The sequence below is a fragment of the Apis florea genome, unplaced genomic scaffold, assembly GCF_048593485.1.
Source record: "Apis florea isolate Af1SG1 unplaced genomic scaffold, ASM4859348v1 contig_3203_pilon, whole genome shotgun sequence".
NCBI classification, from domain to species: Eukaryota; Metazoa; Arthropoda; class Insecta; order Hymenoptera; family Apidae; genus Apis; species Apis florea.
In genome coordinates this window covers 5425666-5448583 of record NW_028256723.1, presented here as the reverse complement: position 1 = coordinate 5448583, position 22918 = coordinate 5425666, and the positions used below count along the sequence as shown (strand labels likewise).

The 22918-nt window shown below is 35.8% G+C and overlaps 1 protein-coding gene and 3 long non-coding RNA genes across 7 annotated transcripts in view; 1 reads left to right on the top strand and 3 right to left on the bottom strand.

Annotated features, from left to right (window-relative positions):
• LOC116414448 (uncharacterized) overlaps window positions 1-22918 on the top strand; it is a 169354-nt gene that overhangs the window by 127034 nt on the left and 19402 nt on the right. For all 4 annotated transcript variants that reach the window (XR_015293011.1, XM_086911288.1, XM_086911290.1 and 1 more), the window contains one exon: window positions 3431-3497. Coding sequence is in view for 3 of the 4 variants with exons in the window: in XM_086911288.1 (XP_086767414.1) it covers window positions 3431-3497 (67 nt within the window). In the remaining variant the exon portion in view is untranslated. The remainder of the gene's footprint in view (window positions 1-3430; window positions 3498-22918) is intronic.
• On the bottom strand, window positions 5639-7895 carry LOC116414454 (uncharacterized). Its single transcript, XR_004224989.2, has 2 exons — window positions 7508-7895; window positions 5639-6418 (listed from the first exon to the last, which is right to left on the bottom strand). It is a non-coding gene; the product is annotated as an uncharacterized LOC116414454 (long non-coding RNA).
• LOC105735585 (uncharacterized) lies at window positions 16390-18900 on the bottom strand. Its single transcript, XR_015293036.1, has 2 exons — window positions 18163-18900; window positions 16390-17493 (listed from the first exon to the last, which is right to left on the bottom strand). It is a non-coding gene; the product is annotated as an uncharacterized LOC105735585 (long non-coding RNA).
• Window positions 20675-21313, bottom strand: LOC147657174 (uncharacterized). The gene is made up of 2 exons (XR_015293037.1): window positions 20982-21313; window positions 20675-20870 (listed from the first exon to the last, which is right to left on the bottom strand). It is a non-coding gene; the product is annotated as an uncharacterized LOC147657174 (long non-coding RNA).

Genomic DNA, 22918 nt, shown 5'->3' with positions numbered 1-22918 from the left:
CCAGACGATACCTCATTACCGCTTAATTACCGGAGTGAGTGTCTCGCGACCAACAATATAGATGCTGTAGCTACTATATTCTATCGAAGTTAAACATAATTACATGAATTCTAGCTTGTTAATAAATATTCGTCCATATTTTTATAACGATTTGTAAAAGGAAAATTTAAAAATAAAAAAATATTAGATTTAATAAAAAAGAAAATATAAAAATAATATTTTTGGTGTGCATTATAGTGTTAATTATAATATTAGATTTAAATCGAAGAATATACTAAATTACTTTTTTTTCATTCATTCAAATTTTAATAAGAGTTTCAATAATATTGTATGATGAGAAATTTTCCTATCAGTAAAAAATTTTCATTATAGGTACATCTACATTTTATGCTGAATTCCGATTAATGAGATTTTATTCATTACCCTAATTCTTCTATATTATAGATCATTTTCTGGTTCATTCTTCGTGTTATTTTCTTATGTACAAAAATTATAAAATTCTATTAAATCTCCATTAAAAAATTTCAATCATAAAATAAATATATATTTTTTTTTATTTCATATAATTTTTTCATAACTACGTAGTATTTTTTATCAAAAAAAAATAATTAAGGTATTTGAATAGAGCGCCAGTGTCGCCCAATCAAGACACTTCACATAAAATATAAATAATGAATTGCATTTAATTATACATTAATAACAAGACTGCGGAAAGAGTAACCGTTAAAGAGTAACTCACGTACTACTTTATACAATATACAAAAACCAGTGATTTGTAATTTCTAAAAAACAAATTAATAGCTATCATCATAAACGGAACTATAAATATTAAGACTTCCTTTCTGCATGCGCGCCATCAACGGATATTTGTATAATTAATCGAATCACAATCCACAATCGTCGCTTGCTAATCTTTTCAGTAGTCTAATAGTTTATGGAAGACTTATACAATGTCTAATCGAGATCTTACGCGTGTGAACGTCTGTTACGCCCAACGGTTCATGTTTAGGAAGGCTATAACAAAAAATATTCATCGGTTCTGCGTCGATGGTTTGAATAATTAAACGATCGAAACTGACGCGACGTTTAACGATCAAGAGAACGCGGAACCATAAATGTACGTTGATAAAATGCATTTGGATTACGCGAAATAAAAATAGTTTTAAGATTATGTGATTGCTTACTATTGAATATTTTTTTATTTACACATTGAACAGAAAAATAAAAGTGACACCTTGTATATACGAGCATAATCTTTCTTTAACATTATTCTTTTTGGTTAGAAATGGAGAAGAAATATGGATAACAATGATGATGAATGAAAATTGTTTGTATTACATGATATTATAATATATTATTAATAAGTTTTAGATAAATATATTTTGTTTATATTATTGAACTGAATTTATTCTAGGATTTGTAAATTAGTGAACATTTCTAATGCTTAAGGGAACAAAAGAGTAGACGATCGGTATTCTAACATGGTACGTCGCGAACGTTGTCGCTGTTATCTTTGCGAGGCTCGATCGTTTCTCACTGCTTAAGTATATGCTCATTGGCGTAAAGAGCATTGCCTATGCAATCTGGGATGTTAATCGGGCAACATTGGCTTGTATTACGGTACAAAGTAATGTTGTAATATACTATGAACCGGTAGTGGATTAGTTTGGACTTTCAATAAAAATTCAACCGCGATCGAGATTGTTTAGTAAATGTTTTATGTATAAATTAATCTTTATATGAAAATAATATATTTTGAAAAAGAGACTTGCAATTTTCAGATCAAGAATTTTATAGATATTAAATTTTAAACATTTATCTATTTTTAAAAATAGTAGCTTGTCAATATTGACAATAAAATTCATATTTTTTCCAAATATTTTCATCATCTTTAATTCGTGAATATTCTATCTCAGATAAAATTTCCAGAGGACTATATTCAAGGATTCGCGAATAGCGGCTTGTAATAAATAATTACCGAAGCAAGACAACTGAGCATATTTTTTTTCACGCGATTTTAACAACGCCCATAGGTGTCGGAGAGGGAATGGTTAATCATAGTGCGCCGTAGGTAATGATTCACGGTAAATTCTTTGACCTAGCTTATTACTTTAATTAGGAACGCTGGAACAGCCGAGGAGTAGGGCGTAACGCGTGACAAGCAAGGAATGAAAAATTTTAATCACGTTTGTTATTAACGTTAATAAATTGGTCCGCGGCATGGTAGCAACGCGATCTCTCGGCCGCGTCGTTTTACGCGTCTTTTGTTACCGACGTGCTGTGACCGGGAGAAAAAACGGTATTCTTTAATTATGTTAATATCGTTAATTTGAAAAACATTTTAAATCTTAAAATTTTATTGATAATTACTAAGTCGGAATGAAAAATTAAGTTAATAGAATACATAACCTATATCATTTCCAATGATAGAGATAACTTATGTTTTTCTTATCAATCTTATCAATCGATGATGAAAGATAATTGTATCTATATATGTATGATAAACGTCCTTGTCCCTTTATGTAAATTTATTCTGTATAATAAGGAAAAAACATACATCCATTCATCATTTGAAATCTTGACAGAGATTATTTTCTTTTATTAAAGTTTTATCCAAGAAGAAATAAATAACTTAATATATCAAATATATCATGTATCTTTCGAAATTTTAATTCTTAATGGATATTTTATTTGACATTTGCATGCAACATAACTTTGTTAAACTAGATAGAAATTTATAACAAACTCACCAAAGAAATAACGATAACCTCAGAAGATTATCGTCATTTACATAACTGTAATTTCCTTCGAGCTATTGACCACTCGCCATAAACGATAGAGTCGCCACCATTGACATGTTTCAACAAACGTGTGAACATAGGGTGCTGGTTAGTGACGTAGCTCGCGCTTCTAGCAATCCCAGCATACCGTGCTCTCTCCTCTCGGCCGTCTCCATGAATATTCATCGCTTTTCCGGCCGTCACTTGATGCGCGAGCGTGCGTTGCTCCCAATTTGTCACACACCGTGGCATTATCCCATTTCGCTAATAAAGTAATATCACGGGGAAACAAGCATGGGCTGATTTACTTTTTTACTTTGTTGCCATGGTTGCGCAATTACGCAACTTGGTAATTGCATGGCGCCCTATCTGTCAGCTATCCGTATCATCGCGTAACGAGATGCGACTTTATTACCAAGTTCCTCTGCATCTGTTTCATCCAACTTAGTTGAAAAAAAATGACGACTTTCTGTTTGTGAATGATGTCTGAAATGATAGAGAAGGAAAGCGATAAACGTGAGACAGGGAGACTATGCATAGTGGGAATATGTTCTTTATACATAGAATGTATATTTAATCTCGAATTATTTAATATAATGCATTGATAACGAAAGAAAATAGTCTATTCGCGCGTTTTTTGTGTGTTGCAGGACGAGCGAGACTTGTAGTTCGACGGATCAACGACAGGGGGAGGGCGAGATAGTCGACGTTAGTAAGGTAAGTCTTGATCGATTATCATGGATTGTTATCATAGATTATGAAGCTTGATTTTTCTTTAAGAAATCTCATGTAATTATATATACATTTAATGTGTTCTTTTTTTTTTTTAAGTTTTCTTTGTTCTCAAGGAACTTGTTGAATTAAACTATTTCGATAACATGTAATTAAAATAATGTGATACGCGATGCTAATTGGATTTTTTTAATGATCATATCTTTTCGTTTGCTAGGTTTTTATTACGTTGTATACGTATACATAGAAGTGAATTTGAATGTTACATTCGAGATATTTATAAGAGGGATTCTATTGTGTTTATAAAATAAATGCTCAATAATCAAAATGGTACAATAATAATAAAAAAATAAAATCTCTTAAAAATTTTAAAAGAGAAATGATATATTTTTTCACATATCCATAGGATCGCAGATTATGCGAGTCCTGTTGATAATTAGAGTTCTTCTCGGTGGCGGCGCGGCATTCGACTGCTATCATAGATTGGTGTCGAACGATGCCGATAGCCCGCGAGAGGCCGCGTCGTGTCCCCGAACCGGTATGCCGAATCGAAAAAAGTCTCAACAACATCGAGTGCGTGTCGCACGATTCCGAGGACACCGATTTCACGGCAGATACATTAATGCTGGGGCTCTAGCTCGTGCACGTTAGAAGCCGTCGAATAAATTTCCATCGGGACACGCCTCTGGATGCTCGATAATTCACTGCACTTTCTAACTAAGGGAGGGCGAGGGAATCACGGGAAAATTGTCCGCTCTATACGATACCTTCCCATTACATGATTACGTTTACGATGCTCTTACACGATTTACGTTGGTTAATGGCAAAGGACAAGTATAGAAAGGACGTTAATTATACAGGTTAAGATGGATTGGTTAATTTAGCGAGAATTATTAGTAATATTTCTTAGAATTTGTTTTAAGGAAGAAATGAACGGTATAGAGATTGCATTGCATTGTTTTTTTTTTTTTTTAAGACTTTATCGTGTACTTTTGAAATGTTCAATCCAATTACTTTTTGTTTCGAATAATTGACTTAATTCAAAGTTATATAAGTCTTAGAAGAGAAATTATTTAAATTATTCGTTAATTCGGATCATCTAATCTTAATTAATAATTAATTTCTTCATTATTTAAAATTAATTTTTTAAATTAATGCAGTTTCCGATTCGTTCTTCAAAATCAGATCTCAATGTTTCGAAGAGAAAAATCGTGGGTTTGAAAGCGGTTCGACGAAAGGTGAAACAGTCCCCGTTGCGATCGATCGGCCCGATTACGTAATCGGAGTTTCGAGGTCGGGCCGCAAAGTTCCTCGGTTAAAAGATGCTCCTTTGCCCCGAAGCGCACTTAATCTTATCGCCGGCTAGGCTTTTGTCGGCCGGTTGATGCTTTCTCGAAGCTTTCTTATCGAGCCGCAAGAGGCGCACGATTTTCGCCTCGCTTCCGCTTCGCTGCCTTCGACTCGTATCAGACCATTTCCACTTTTGTCGTAGACCGACCAACCGGTAGAAGACCGAACCGCATCACCGCTTTTAACACAGACGATGTACACGATATCCGCGACAATATTCTTGTCGTTTATCAGTGTACTCTATTAGCGAAGCGGTCGAATGTACTTTACGCTTCGTGATATTTTGCTGGTAGAGATACGTGTTAGGTGGCGTTGTATTGAATGGTAAAAGTGTGTTGGGAAATGTACGTGGTGGGAATCGGTTGATAATGTTTGTAGTTTGAGGTTAGGAAAAATTGATGGCGATGAATAGAAGAAATTTAATTTAATAATTAAGATAAGTAAGATTGTATAAAGTAATGTGATGAATGAAATATATGTAAATTGTAATATTATATGGTGTGCAAATATATTGGTTATTTAAGATCATTGAAATCTTCTTAATTGCTACGTTTCCTTACTTGTATCCATTACACTATTTATATGGATGTTTGATTGATTACAACGAACTTGGTGAAAATGAATAACACATTGCTGGAAACAAGTTTCCTTAATGTCTATATCAACTAGAAATTCAAGTCTGGAATCGTAATTCCTTGTGGTAAATGACTTTTAATCAATATTTATACCGAGAAACGAGGAAACGTAGAAAGAAAGAGAAAGAACAAAAAGTTGTATTTCATTGGATGCCTTATATTTTCAAGAATTCAACTCTAATTTGCATTTTAACATTTTTTCAATAATTTAATATTAAATGGCCTACCATAAATCATATAAAATCTATATTTAACATTTACTATTTATTTGATATATATAATTTATAAAAACCAATTGTGACATTATTAATATACTAATAAAAAAACTTGACAAAATAATTCACAACTTTTTTATCGAAAAAAGAAGAAACACTATAGATAATAAAAACTCAACATTTCTATTTTTATTATCCTAAATTTTGCAAGCCACAAGAATGATAATAATCTCTGTCAATAAAAACAATAAACATAACATCTACCATCAAAATCTCTAAAAAAAAAAAAAGATCATGACCAAAAAGATGCGTGTCCCAACGAGGCCAGTTAGGTCGGGAATTCACGAATCCAGGAAACACGTTAACTGGAACGTCGCCGTTCCGGCGATGCATCGCGGTTCACTGGCATTGTTGCGGACGAACGAAACGGAATCTAATCTGATGCCGCGGCGGGTCCACCTAATGGGCAAGCCGTGTCGGGACACGCACCTCTGCTCTCCTCGCTCGTGTCCCCGACCGAGAAAGCTAAAGTCGTGTTTGCCCTGTCCGATGACGATATCACCCTGACGCAATCGCCATACGTAATGCACCTCTTTTTCTGTGTGACTGGGTAAAACGATGCAACGGCAGATCACGGAACCACGCGTAAGCTAACTTCTGTTTCCTCTGATGAAACTTGATGAACTTCGAAAATTTTGAGAACTTCCTGAAATAATTTTGAAATTTATTTAAATTTATATCTTTTTCGAATAGATATTTGAATAATATTGTTTTAATGGTGTTTTTTAAATTGACTTTTGCTCAGCCTTTTCATTAGATGATGTTATTGCTTTATTAGGAAATATACCTGTATAATATTGCTCATTTAAATATCCAAATTATCTCTATTAATTCTTGAAAATGGAATGAACTTCGAGTATGTCAAATGAATCTTGATACCAACCATTAGTTGTTTCAACACATGTCAATGCATCATAAATATTGTTATTTTACTCACATTTATTTTCTTTTTTGTTTCAATTGAATTTTCAGAAATTACTTAAGCCATAATTTATATTTCTGACTATATTATGATTATGGATGTGCAAAATGTTTCAAGAATAAATATGTCTTGAAAAGTATCAAAAAACATTTGATGCAAAACTTGAAGGATTCAGTCATCTTTAATTTCAACCAAATACGAACGAATGCAAATTGAATCGGTCTTTTCTCGTTCTCCCCGATCCAACTCGTAACGTTGTCACTGGCAATTCCCAGCAACGCTTTCCACTCGTAACGGAATTCTCTCGTACAAACAGCGCAGCGTACGACGCGCGCGCCATTTGTCCCGGCCATAGCCGGCGCGACGGAATCTACACTCGTTAAGCGAATAAATCCAATTGGAAAGCCGGCCTTTTTGCCGATAGCGCGACGCGCAATGCGTCTTAGCGACACTGGACCAAGCCATGTCCTCGCCGACGCCGACATCCACTACATACATGGCACCGATACTGACGAGGTGAAAAAAGGTGTCTCATACCATCTCGTAACTACGTAACGATTCACCTCGATTGAAATTTCATGTGTTTGTAATCGCACGTGGAGATTGCTATCTATATTTTCTCTTGTTTTCTTCGTCTGTTCAGCTTTATTCATAAGATTTTTTTTTAATAAAAGTAATAGATAGACAATAGATAACAAAGATCTTGAACAATGGAATTTAGAAATTTTTATAAATGGTAAAGATCTATTTATCAATATGATTTCATCGTTTATAAATTAATCGCATCAATAACAACAACTTTATGCCACTAACCTTCGTTTCCACGAATCCTGAACTAAGAAAGCATGGAATACCGCATCAACACCAAATTAGTGGTGACGACTTCGATTCATGCCAGACTATGTATCGAGAAAGAAGGTATCGATAGTCCCTTTTAAAGATGGAAACCGAGCGTGGCAAGGGAAGCAGAATCAAGAGAAGAAGAAACGAAGTTGCACGCGAGGGCTCTTGGTGGCCGCTTGTCAGCGCTATCTGCTTCGACTGGCGCACGTTTCCAACCTCTTCTCCTCGTTTCTCGTTTGGGGTTCTTTCAGCAGTGAGAATAGCCCGCGCGCGTGCGCATCCGTGTCTTTCGTGTGATGTATATCGACTGGTTGGCGACAATCATCGCCACAGACGCGCTCTCACGGAGCCAATTACAAGTATAGAGGCCGCCACAGTGCGGCAGATCATTGCGATTTATTTTCTTGTCTACCTCCTCTCTCTCTTCCTCGGATTTCCGTTTCTCAGATCGGTAGCCCTCGATTCCGGGTATATACTGTGTTTCTCTTGGGTGTTGGTACAAGCTGCCGTCTCTTGTGGAAGGGAGGGAATTGCTCTTAAGTCTCTGGACAGTCTTTCGTGGAGTAAAGCTGGGATCACAACGCAAACGACTCGTAAAGTTCGAAATACTCCGTAACGTTGCAATAAAACCACGGTCTGATTAGTTCAGGAACCTTAGAGTGGCAGTAACACGTCAGTCTCGTTCCCATTTACGGAAAAAACGTTTCTCTTCTCATCGCGTGACCTGGCTATTCTTTCTGCGATCCTCGTTGCGCATGCACGCATTGCGTACGCGCGCGAGCACGTGTTCTTTTTTCCTTTCCTCTTCCGTGTAGTTCTAACGTTCATGGTTTCTTTAATCGGAGATAATTGAAACATGCTTCTAGTCGAATTTTTACGACACGTCCAATTATTTTTTTCTCATAATTTTTATGATCATATATTTTTGAAATATCATAACTTTCTTCTATTATAAATTCTAAATATATATTAGTGAATGAAATATCAAAAAATAATATATTTTAAATTTTTATTTCGTATGATGTTACAGTTATATTCAAGAAGAATTTAATTTAAAGTTATAAGAAAAATAAAAAAGAATCTTTTGTTGAACAAATAAAAAAACATCTATATTTTTACTGAAAACAATTACAATGTAGACTAATAATAAGAAAAAGAAAAGAAAGTTTTGAAAACGTGATCTTCTTCGTGGATGCAGTTTCACGATGGCTAAACAGAGAAATTTGTTGCGTTTCTCAAACCGATCTTCGTCTGGACGGCAGAAGCGAGCGTTCGCGAAGTAAATTGTCCGTGGAGCGATTAAATGAATAATTCATTTCTAAATTTCATCAGTTACACCAGGTTCGTCGTACTCTTTCAGAGAACGCGTACACCGCGGGAACAGGCGAAACAGATGGAAAGCATCGCGTTGCTTCGCGTCGTTTCGCCATCATGTATCATTTAGCTTCACGGACACGGTAGAAGACGTGCGTTAACGTGCCTCTGCACGCGACATCTATAATTTTATGGTATTAAGAAAATTGCAATTAAATCGTAGATAATAACGAACGCTGGAATATATTTATTAATTTTTTTATTAATAAGGATATTGTTCGCTATTCTGCGTTTTTTAATTAAAATTTGAGATATTTGTAAAAAATATATGAGCTATAGAAATCAGAACTAAATTTTTTATATTTAATAAAGAAAATTGAAAATAAAAAAATGAAATTTTATTGTTTAATGTTATAATTACGATAATTAAATTATAGAGGGCAGTACTTTTTTAAGAAGAAAAATTTTCTAGTATATCGATAAATATTGTCAATTATTATATTATATATTAGATTCTTCAGTATTTTTATTAATAAAAATATATTTTGTTTTTTTTTATTGTAAAATATATATTCTAACATCATCTTTTTGTCAACTTTAAATGTTTATAAAAATAGAAATATAATATTTATTCAAAACGAATTGAACTATCATATTCGCCAAGTCCGATTGGAAATTTGTGTTGGATTTTAAGATGGCATTTCTTCACACATGGTGAAATGATTTTTCGCGGGTGAATGCGGGGAAATCGTTAACTCGAGATTCGCGTGCAACCAAAGCGACATTAAGTTTGCAGAGTTCGTCAGTTCGTGCATCTTGATTATCAGAGGCATGCTTGCTCTCGCGAACTCTCATCCTCGATAACGTATCATACATAATAATCTTGATTAAGATTCAAAGATTTTTTTATTTATTTATTTATCTACTGGTTAAATATATAACAGTTAGCAGAATTATCTTTAATTTTGACTAACTTTTTAAAACTCAAAACTGAAGTTGAGATAATTATCAATTTTTGAAAAACCTATTTTCTCAGATAATTATCGTGATAAACAAATAAACAAGCATTGCTTTTTCTGAACATTGTAATAAACAAGATATTATACTTATTTAAATAATATTGTTAGTAATTAACTATTTAGATTAAGATTCTAACTATCAAATATAAATATTAACTTAACAAACTTAAGCAACTTAAGAAATTGTTAGAGGAAATAAAGACAGATGGCGTTGGCATCATCGATCGATATACCGTTTGATAATTTACAACTTTGCTACTTTACCACTAAAAAGATTTACACGTGGTGTCCCATGAAAAAACGTGATCTTCTTAGCGTGTGCTATATCGATGCAACCCTCTCGAGGAGGACGAGCTAAGCGTGCAAAGGAAGAAAAGGAGAGTCAGCTTATCCACGCAAAGAGATCGTATCGAGCTAGCTGTCTCTGCTCCGGTGTGCTTACTCTGCGCTTACCACTCCGTCTAGCTCCGAGGTATTTGATATTGACTTGCTCGAGCCTCGACTCTGAACTCCCGGGCCACTGTTGGGGAGGAGGGTGGAAGAGGATAGGAGTCACCCCCTCCAGCCTTGGAGCGTTTAATTAAAAAGCTCTCTCTCTCTGTGGAGAAGGTTGGGTCCCGTAGACTTGTAGCCACGATACGTGGCGGCCCGATAGTCGACATCGCATATAGGTGATACCGGAAGCTCTGCTACCGAGCTAAGTACACATGAGCCCGCCTCTCACAAAGGAAATGGAATCCTTTACTTTTCGGATGAAATTAACTCGAAACATTTTACGAACGAAACGGAATGCTCTGATTATTTTAAGCTCGTCCACGAGTATTCGAGGATAACTGTGTGTCTGAGATTGGTATCGATGTAAAGAAATCGATGTAGTAGGAGAATGATTAAAATACATTGTAAGCTAATCAAACTATCCAATTCAGACTTGCTCAACGATAAATAAAAATAATTGCTCAACATATGCGTATGAAAAATTGTTCGTCAAATGTTAATCGTTGATCGTGTTTAAAAAAAAATCCTACGTGTCGATTCGTCGTTATGTTCGGCCGGTCGAAAACATGATATACGAAAGCTTGGCGAAACGGAGGGATGATAAAGAGGGGAATGGGGAGTTGTTTCGTTTGGCCTCATCGCGGGAAACGCAACGCTGGCAACGCTTTTCCAGCGATAACAATTATCCACGAGAGACTTCATTACCCATTCGCCGCGAGGCGGCTTCTATTCTTTATTTATGGACAAGCTCATTATTTCTGTGCAAGTAAGCATATGAAAAATTTTCTCTCTCCCCCATGCTGCCACCCCTTGGTTACTCGGTTTCTCCGCCTCTTTTGATTTCTCCTTCTGCGTTCCATCCTCGTTCGGACCTCCTACTCTCACAGATTCTCGCCACAAACTCTCGTGCAACCGACGAGTCCACGGTTTTTATTAAATTAGCTGCCTCGAGCTGGATGAAAAGTCCTGCGGTTGTTGGTGGCGCACGAGTCGTTTTACTTCTGCATCGATGCCATTTATATGTGTTCATATATAGAACCGTGTTGATCGCATATCGAGGTTATGTTTCGAAGAAATTTTGGATATGCTTCGTCGATTTAGATTAGTTTTTGAGAAAACAATTTTTACTAAAAATCCTAGAAATCTTAATTTCTCTAAACAATCGATAATCACTTTAATCCAGAATTTTAAGCAGTATATTCAAATTCTGATTAGCAACAAGTCAACCCTATCACGTAAATGTTTGTTCTATCAATAATTACCAAATGTGTAATCTGTAGTTCGTAATTTAATGGTTCATTGAATCTACGTTAACACGTTCATGCATCATTTATTACCGTGACCTATTTGTTTCCCTGATTATTATTCAACAATTTATTTTTAATTACAATTAACTTGCTCTATAATAGTAAAAAAAAAACTATATAGAAAAAGCCAAAAATCTATATTTTTATAAAGCTATCCATAAAGATCAAAGAATTCAGAAAAATGGAAAAAAATTTCGAAAAAAACTAAAGAATCCAATTGCGATCTGACACAAGGATTCTAAAAGGATCAAGAAGTTTAGAAAACTAAAGATCCTTTAAGAAATCATTCATAGTTTGGAACGAGATTCTTGGAAAAAGATCAAGAAAATTAAGATTCTCAAGAAATCATTCACAACCTCAAACCAAAAATTTCAAGAAATTCAAAAAATTAGAAAAAATTTCCAGAAAGTTAAAGAACTCCCAAGGGAACGAAGATTCCAAGAAAACCCAACGACTCAAGGTGACTCGAGGGTGATATCGTCTCAAGAACAAACCACGATCCCATCCACACGTGAATTCCACACGATCCATGGTCGGTCGGGAGTTACGCGAGCGGTTCCTGTGCAGGGTGCACCACGGTACTTCCGGTACAGAAGAGTGTGGGACGCGCGCGAGATCCGTGGAACGATCGCGGTCCGCCTTCGTCCACGATCGGAGAGGGGAGGGGGGGAGAGCACGGCGACGAATCGCGATAAACGGCGTGGCAGCACTTATAAATGACCGGTAAATATTCATGTCGAGGCTGCGTCCGCCGGTGTTATGCAGATGAGAGGTGGCGTGGCCGTATGCAATGCGCGTATTACGGCTGTCCTCGCTTCCACGGAAGCGGCGCGCTCATCTTTCCCGTATCTACGATCGGCCGTCACGACACGCGCGTCTCTGTCCCTGCCCTGGATATTTCCCGTGGTGAAATACACAGTACGGATGTGTGTGTGTACGCGGTAGCTGGGTCCCGTGTCCGCTGTCTCGTCGTAGGAATAATTTACTGTGCCGGGAATAATTAAGCGATTAATTAAATCTGTTGGCGCGGCGGGGTGGAGAGGGGTGGATTGGAAGGAAACGGTGATTGATGGGTGAGAGAGTCGAGGCTCCCGAGATTCTTGTCCCGGGAATTTTTGTCCTGGGTTATTTTGCCGGATGACCGATCACTTGCCGTTGCAATCGTGGAGATAATTCGAGGACAAGTCTTTCATTTTGATGAAAATCTTTTTCGATGTAGTGTGTATCAAATTGCTGGATCGTATTCGAGATTTAATAATTAGTGTGTGTAATTAAACTTGAACATTATATTACTCTAAAGATATCATTCATAAAAATTCAGAATAAATATATAAGAAAAATAAAATTTTTTTCGATTCTAAGAATTCTAAATTATGATAATAAAATGGAAAATTAATGGAAAAACTATTCAAATATCGCGCAAATCAAGGGTGTATACGCGACCACGATTCTCTAACCTCAAAGTCGATTGTTCAACACGACGCGAATTTTCGAATAAAGTCGACTGGCGCGCAGGTGTATGTGAAAGCATCCAACAATGAAGGGATCGCTTAATTTTGCAGGAACTGGAATCTGGCTCCTCGCTGGCAAAGGGCGAGCCTCCCTTCGACCTCCGCTTCTCCTCTTTCTTTCACAAACTGTTCATAATCCGTCCAAACAAAGGCTGGTTGCAGCAAAAGGCAACAGAGGGCAATACTAAAAGGGAGACGACAGCTTTAAATAAGATTATCAAACGATTAAAAGAATTCCGCGTTTTCTCTCCCTTTTTTTTTCTTTCCAATTCCTCTCCTTTCCTTCTCATTCCCTCTCATACTTACGTATTTTTTTCGATTTTTATCCCTTTCTCTTTCTCGAGTGCATATTTCCTTCCTTTATCCCTCCAGATCTCATTCCTATGCTTTTTTTTTTTTTTTTTTTTGCCTCCTAAACTCTTCAGTGCCTCAGACTCTCTCCATCTAGCGATCGTTTTTTTAACATAACCTCTACCACGGTTCCTCGTTCCGCCTTCCTCTATCACTCTCCTTCTTTTTCTGCGTTATTTATCTCTCTCCCGGTCGGTTCGTTCCGCCGCGTTTCTGTCTCTGGCCCATCGTCGGTCACCTCCCGGGCAATTTCGTGCGAAGCACGAACGAACGAACGAACGAACGAACGTGGCGGCGTGGCGTGTGGGTGGACGAGAAAAGAGCACAGAGCGCAACGGCAGGGTAGGGATCGGAAGAGATTAGCCCCAGGAGGCTCCTTTGTGCAGCAATGAAAATGGCTTGTCTCAAAGAACCGCGACGGATACATTTTTAATTACCTCAAATATCACTCGGAGAGCTCGCCCAAGTTTCTTAATTAAATGTCATATTGCGCCCGCGGGCCACGTGATTCTCTTTTCGAAACAGAGAAGACGGTGGGTATACCTATATCTAGTAGTGGAGGAGGAAGAAGAAGGAAAGGAGGAAGAAACTTCTCTGACATCGAAGATCTTTTGAGCTGGTTGGTAAATATTAGCTGTATTAATAATGGACTCGATGAAGCGCGACCGAGAAACTCTGATCCGAATTGCTGTGCCAATTTGCATTGTTCTTCGGCGAAGAATAACAAGCTATGGTGGAGAACCTGATTCTTCGGATGACCGATGAACCTTTATTGTACTTCTCCTTTCCTCCCTACTTGATGGGATGGGATGGGAGGATATTATTGATCAGCGACTCGATTCTAGCGTTATACTTATCAAATAGAAATTGTATGATCGCATCAGTAAAACCAGAATTCTCTTGTAATTGAACACGTACTTACTCTATTGTAATTTCAATTATTTTCTCTTCGTTACATAATTCAATATTTTTCATGTAGTAGTCGGTGCAATAGAATTGATTTGATTGAACTGGCAATGCAGTCTAAAATAAAAAATCATTAAATATAAATGCTAGTAACAATTAATACTTTTAATTTTAACTTTGGTATATTTATTATAAATTCGATATTATCATCAAACTTACAAATTTCAAATCAAAAAAAAAAAAAAATAGAACGTTCACACATCTTAAATTTAAGTCTATAAATGCTCTAACAAATCTTTTTTATTACCACTAAAAAACAAAACTACACATCCAAAAGCATCAGTATTCAAGAAGGCGCGAAAAACAAGAGACTATGGCAGATATCTTCCAAAGAACCTAACCTAACCAAACGATTCTCTTTCGCATAATGTAAAATCATCTCGCAATAATCCTAAATAATTTGTCCGTGCGAAACAGAAAACGGCCTCCAATAGAGGGAAGAGATTCTCAGGCCTTGGCTACTTATGCCAGTCGTGGAATTCTCCAGTAATAGAATTGCAATATGGCCGGCGCAGATATTGGAATATTCGCCAACGCACAATCACTGACTAGCCAAGCGACTGAATTTGAATATAACAACGGTTGCGCACTCATACACACCGGGGCATGCGCATAAACCACCACGGATACATATCTATACCGAGAGTGTTTACCGCTCGAAACGCAGGGCGACACGCTCGCGTTCGCTTCTTTTTTCTTGATACAAACTATGGCAATTTTTCAATACTGTTTCCACGATAGTGTCCATATCGTAGCTCTCTGCTCTTTTCAATCCAATTCAAACTTGAGCTTGACCAATAGAAAAGTGGTGTATAAGTTGAACAATTATAGAAGGCGAAATCTATTGAATAGGTTAGGATATTTCAATAGAGTTACTAGTCAAAAGCTTTCTTGAAAATTTTGATTCGAATATTACAATTTGTAAGAATTTATACATTCTGATTTATATATTCTTATTTATACGTTCTATGATTCTTATTCGTTTAAAGATTGGAATTTCATCTTGGATATTTTTATAACAATACTCTAATCTCTTCGATAGGGAAAAAGGGAAAAGAAAAAAACAGACACTTTGATAAATAGGAAAAGAAAAATTCGAATCGAACGTTTCAAAACTGATTCAGAGAAACGAATTTTACCAAAATCGACGTAGACAAAGTGACGTGAAGGAAAGGCAAAGAGTCAGCCCGCCGTGTTCAGGGCTCAAAAATCCTGCTGCAGGGCAGCAAGTGTGTTGAGAGGGGATGAGGACGAAGGGCGGGCGCACGATTTCCCGCAAATCCGTGGAATAACGCATGGTAAATCCCGGCTTCAAACAAACCGGTGTTTGCAGGTCGCCGCGCAGTCTGCTGGTTGAAAATGCTAGAAATGGGCCGTGTGTAAGGCAACGGCTCTATGCGAACCGCTCGCCAACATCAAATATGAAAGCTCGCAATTATATAAAGCTAAGAGTGGCCTCTATCCACGCCGGAAATGCAAACCGCGTTTTGCACGCCTCTGTATTCTGTTCACCCCCCACCCTTCCGACTACTTCTGAAACGACATGCTTCAAATCGATTTCAAAATGCAAGATTTTGTTTTGATTTCCAGATAGAAGATTTTATATGCATGTACTTGCATATATATACGGTAACTGAGAAAAAATTATATCTTTATGAATTATAAATTTGTTATAAGAAATTTTTTATAGATTTCATGATAACTGAATTTCTATTTAAAGTTAGTTATCTTTTGTTTATAATGATCAAAGAATTTTATAAATATAAAATTTTATGAAATAAATCTATAAATATAATAAATCTTTTAATTATAGAATTTAAAATATATAATATTTTTAATGGTTTAATCTTTATACTTACAAACAAAGAAAAAATAAAATATACAATCTATATAAACAAGTTTATTGGATGGACTGTACGAATGTGAGATATAGCAAAGAAAATCACGTAGACAAATGTAAAGCAACTAGCAATCATGGTATAAGAAACACACGTGGCACGATCATTCTTTGTCAACTCGACGTGTCGCAGTCATACCGTGAACCCTATTTGATCGATGTGATTTAACGTTTAGTCGTACCAAGGGAACATAAATAATGAAAACAATCTGTTACGAAGATATACATTTAACCACTTATACTTTTAACCGGTGTTATCGAATATTTTAATAATATTTTAATACTTTATATCTTTGTGCAAAAATATATGTAAACAAAAATTAGATAAATGTAAAAAAATTAATCATAATTTTTCGGCATTTTTGTTTTCAGATTCACATGAATTGTGATCGATACTTCCCTGAACGTGCCACGCGTGTTTCGTTACGAATCATGAACAATCGTTACGCAAGATAAGTTTCACCGAGTTTTCTGCTACGCATTCGTGACGGAAAATAACGAGGAAACTGTAATTATATTCGCCTGTTACGTTAGCCTTTGTCGCTATAGAAAAGATTCTCACGTGTCTCGCGATATTGCCGTTCATTTAATCACGATTCCAATCATTATTTCCTATGAACATGTTATATAAAAGAAACTTCACTGATCAATAAAATTACCAATAAACCTTAAACATTGACAATATCTCTGACATTTAAAAGAATCTTAATTTTGTAATAAACAGAGATTTCTTCCTCTAAAAGGCAAACATCAAAAGATAGGTCAGCCACGACCGCAACAACCCTCGCGGGTTCTCGCTTGTCATTCGCAATTCCAAAATTCCATTCTGAACGAAAAGTTTCATCCTCTTCTGCGTTTTAAGGGGAAACAAACTGGGCCGCGAGTGAAACCGCGCGACATACTTTAATCAAAGTGCTTCTCGCGATCCCCTTGATTTTTCTTTGCTCTCCGCCACGAGATATTCGACATATTCCAGTGTTAGTCGTAAGAATGCCCCCTTCGAATAACTTCAGGTTTTCGTGGTCGCTTTGAATCATGATTTCATTCTGTTTCGTTTTAAAGCATTTGAAAGCTTTGGTAATCTCAAAAATGTAATCTGGATGAACAAAAGAAATAGGGTTATTGTGTTACATGGATTTTCAAATGATTATAAATTATAGGAAATTGTGTATAATTTCTAAATCAAAAAATTAGAATCACTCGCACTTTTGAACGATTTTTTAACTTAAAGAACTAAATAATTTATTATTTAATTGCAAATTTTTAAAATTAATCATATGCAAATTAATAATTTGTACATTATAATTTTTATTATGGAGTATTTATATATTGAATAAACGATGAAATTTCTGCATGACGAATTTTTGAAATCGTAAATTTATCTTTTGGATTAACATTTGAATTTCAAAAAATTCAAAAAATTGAATTGGATCAATCTTTGACCTGTTAAGATTAAAATAAGAGAAATAATTTCAAAAGAGAAATAAACTTAAATTTTGCAATAAAAATTTAATATTGATGAAACGATCAATATATCAAATGAACAAAAGACTTATATTGTTGATTTATAACATAATAGTTAATAAAAATTATTATCAAATATAGATCTTTAAATTTTACTAAAACCACGAAAATTGTTGAAAATTGCGATTGACCCTAATTCTTCGAACAAAGAATCTGCAATTTGTAATTCATCTTTTGTATTTTCTATTATAAATTTATATTTTTCTTCGAAAAAATTTATTCGAGAATTAAATATACTTACGATGTAGTTGACAAGCCGCGTAAACAATGCAGGAACGAACAACAACTACTCTATTGTTTACCTAACGATTATTTACGTTATTGTATCTACGATTTTCGACGTTGCAGCCGCTTATCGCCGGGTCGTGTTCCGAGGAACCGGGCATTGTTTGAAACATGCCGCTTGCCAGAATAATTTTCCACGTGTAATCCATTCCCTGCTCCCGGCTTGGAATACCTGATTCCTCGTTGCCAACGTTAAACCTGTGTACGAGAAGTTTCTCGTATTACAACACGTTAATATTGAACATCGTTTACAGATTTTTGAGATCATTCCATTTTTGTTTTTATTTTTGCTTCTCCCTTTAATAATTGTATCATATTTTTGGATAATTTTATATAACGCACCAAAAATAACGTCATAAATCTATCGTTTTTCTACATTTTTCCAAAATAATCTTTATCAAAAGATTGAAGAAAAAAAAAAGGAATTGAAAGTACCAATCCTAACACCATCCCTTAATTTTGAAGTTTACATTCCACCGCTCCCTCGAAAAACATCGTGTCGCAAAACAGCAAACTCCAATCCACCCCAATCCACGATCACGAAGAGAATCCAGCAAAGGCGAAAGAAGCATCCACCCCTCTGTAACGCGACATTCCACCGTGTTGGCTTATAAATTATTTAATCAAGCCCGAAGTAAGCGGAAAGAAAGTTACTCGCGCCGTTAATTCGAGCGAGATACAACTAAAAGGGAAGAAGCCGTGGATGGAGCCAGCAAAGAGGGGGAGAAAAAGGGTGGGAAGCTTCCTCGAGTGAAAGGAAGAAGAAACGAGGGGGAGAGGGAGGGAGGGAGGGAGGGGTGGATCCAGGATAGGTCAGGGTGGCTCCAGGCAGTAATAAGAACGACGGCATAGTTTTAACTTCTCTTTTACGCCGGCATTTTCCTCGGCGCTCGAGCTTTGTGCGAATGAAAGCACAAATTGCTTAGGTTCAGTCTTCTGGGAGACATTGAGACACTCTCCACGCTCTCTCTTCTAGCTTCACGGAGTCGACCGTGTTCCTTCAGACTCCGTATCATACCATCTGCTTCTTCTTTGTTGCTTTTTTTCCACAGGGGCTCTTCGCTCTTCCCGTTTTCCTGAAAGGAAAGTACGGCGTTAAAAGCTTCCGCTGCGCGAGTTTCGCCTTGTACACCTTGTGAATTCTTATGGCCAGTTGGAAAGTTGATTTTGTTTCTTTCTTCTAGTGGTGGAGCGTTAGTTGTTGATATTGATTTCAATTCGAATATATTATGCTTAGATGAGTGAAAAATAGTAGTCAACTGAAAAAGAGATAAATTCATTTATGAAAAAAAAAATTATTGTAAAATATTCAATTTTAGAGAATCCAATTTAAAACCTTAAAAATTAAAAAAAGATTTTCATTCTCCTCTTCCAAAGAGATAAAAATATAATTTCTAAGATCCTTAATAACATTAACTTTAGAAAATGATTAACTGTAATGAGGAAACATTTTGTGCGATAGTTAATTTCAAAATAAGATAAGCGATAGCGAGAGAATGAAAATGGATGCAAACGGGAAGGCTAGAGAAATGTCACAGGAGATGATGGAAAAGGGCTTGGACTTGAGTAAAAGTAATGGATTGCAGCACCATGTATACGTACGGTATAGCTCCGGGAGATGCACTATCGAATGTTTTATTCATAAGCGTAGAACAAAGCCTGCTTGTTTATCCTGAGGACATCTCTTAGTGTACAATACTACAACGCTTCCCAAAGACCACAAGTTGCATTTACGCGTCTTCAGTATAGTTGCATCGAAAATCATGACTACCATTCGATACCGAGTATGGTTGACAATCTTGATATTGAGATAGACCTAGTACATGTAGATATTTGTATAGCATAGTAGAATAATGCTGTAGAAAAATAATTTAATAAAAATTTAAATTGTTGTTTCTTCAAAAATTGTTTCATACAATGAATAGAATATAATTATTGCAAAAAATATTTTATATAAAAAATATTAAATCAAAAAATCTAAAAAAAAACGTATTAAATTCAATGTATAGAATATAAAATTTTCTAACTATAAATTAGAAATCACATCTAATTCGAATCATTTCAAACATTAAAATCTTCCAAAACAGTGGATAAATATCAAACGTTCATTTTATCCAGTCAATTACCAAGAACAGAGCAAAATCGCTTCAACGATAACCAAACGAGCTAAGCTGGTGGCAGCTCGGATAAGATCGAAAAAAAAATTTAAAAAAAAACGTATTATCGCAACGTCAACGAGCGGTCGTGGGCACCCGGCGAATTGCCCTAATAAAAATGCTACACTGCCTACGCTTTTTTTCGCGTGGGAGTTAGCCAACTGTCGGCCGAAAAAAGAAGGCCTTTAGTAGCCCGACGATCACAACGCTTGATAACTGTGAACGCAGTAGCTCGGTTACAGTAGTATCATTGTCATTTGTATCTCCACGGGTGCACCCTGCCACCGACGACAATCAAAGGACCCCACGGTCTTTTTCTTTTTCTTGGCTTAGTCGAGTTTGCTTTCGTTTGATCGCGTAGCTGTAGTGCGATGTCTCCCTTTGTGGGACAGAGATACGTTTCAAACCGACTTCTGAGAATCATACTGTTTTCTGCGTCTAATTTTTTGTACAGTATAGTGGTTTCTGCTGATCGAAGAGGTTAAGTTTGAGAGGTTAAGATTGGGGCCTATTTGAATAAAAATTAATAAATATTAGTCGAAATGTAATTTTTATATTTTCTGTTCATTAAATATAAAACTCACCTCGAAATTTTATTATAAAAGATAAACTTACTTACTTTTAAATCGCTTCAAACCCTTTCCAAACTATGGAAGCGTCCATCCTAACCTAATTTATCTCAACTTAAAATGAAATGATAGAAGATTTGATTATAATAGGTTTCCAGTTGCTAATAAATTCAGTATAAACGATAATTCTGTATAAAGAATGATAGAAAGGGAGAATAGTTGCTCGTGAGTAAACTTCATCCTCCCTTTTGACCTCGTTAATTGTTATATCGCATCTCGAACTTGAAGCTCGAACTCTCTGCGGTGAGAGGAGCGATACTGGTGTGTGGGTGGATCGCGATGATTTACGAGAAGCGTTGTTCCGAGGCTCGGACTGGACTCCAGAGACGCTTTGCTGATAGCGTCAGAGCCACATAAGTCATCGAGACTATTCCTCTTTCCCTTCAAGCAGTCTCTTTCTTCTCTTCATACTTTTTCTGATTTCTAGGTTAGATTTTCTTTGTCTGGAAAAGTGGACCACGTGAACGGTCTCTGTTCCTAATCTTCTTTGGCCGTCCATTATCGGAACCCCAATTATAACGTGGACGATACGAACGAAGAATTATAATTGCTTTCTATGTCGCACATTGGAAGTGGACCCTTGCGTGTCTCAACGATGAATCGCGCACATCGGAGGGTTCTAGGATAATTGACAAATATTAATGTTCCATTCGATAGTTGCGTAAAGGAAACGCAAGATAGATAGAAATGTGTAGATTTCGTAGATATAGATTAATTTATTTTAGTAAAAGTGTTAGAATATACATAATTATGAATTAATTGTTAGTAATTTATTAGTAATTTATTTTTTGCAATATTTGTATTTTATATAATCATATATATATAATATTTAAAAAATACAATTAAACAATTAAAATTATATTAATCATCTATGATTCAATAATATTAATAAGAATTCATTAAAAAAAATTCAAAATATTATAATTTATTTTAATGTAAATTTCACTCTCTGTCTCAATCTAGTAACTTTTTTGAAAACAATTCTATCATATCGATAGTATTACAATATATTTACAATGGACATTTATTTCAAGAACCACGAAATTTTAAGATGAACTTGCGAAATAAGACTCGAGACTGATAGGCGTGAAAGTATTCTCGACCTCTTCCTTGCATCTCACGACACCTCGAATTACCTATCTCCTCGACGTGTCAGCCAACGTTTTGCGTTTTACCACGGCAAAATTAGTTCCTGGATTTACGCTCGCGACGCGAAGGAATTTTCTGCCTTTATGCTACTCGAGTATGATCGGTTCATAATTAACACGAAGATTGAACAGAGTTTTTGGTTCGAGTTGCAGTTGAAGTAAAAGCATGAGATACGTATAGTGAAATATAATGAAGAGTGTGTGTATTTTATGAAAAGAGGTTAGAAATTAAAAGGAAGGTTATTAATTATATAGATGTTATGTATATATGAAGTGATTAAGTTACAAGATAATCAAGATTAGTTGAATAATAGAAAATACGAAATATTTTGAAAATATTTAAAGTATTTTATATAATTATATATTTCTTAATGACCATTTTCAAAGTAATGAAGATCTGATTCTTAAAGTTTTAAGAAAAATATCGTATTAAATATGTGACAAGAAGAAGTTAAATTACGAATTGTGATAATAAATAATGGATCAAAGGACAAATCGTGATGAGAAATCAAGTGCATTCTAAGATTAAATAAAGCATGGTCGTCTTTTGCGGTATGTCCCAATTAAGACTGATTTTCTCCGTTTCCTTTCCGGTATTAGTGTCACGGTGAGCGCGCAATCTCAGAATCTACGGGTATTGTGTGCCGACCGTTCGTCCACTTTACAATCCACGCCATGAATATTACATGGCTTCTTACCCAGCGGAAAGATAATTGTCAAGAGTTCTAAATACGGCCAGTTGTAGCCGGGTGGACAGAAAATGCATAATACATAACGCG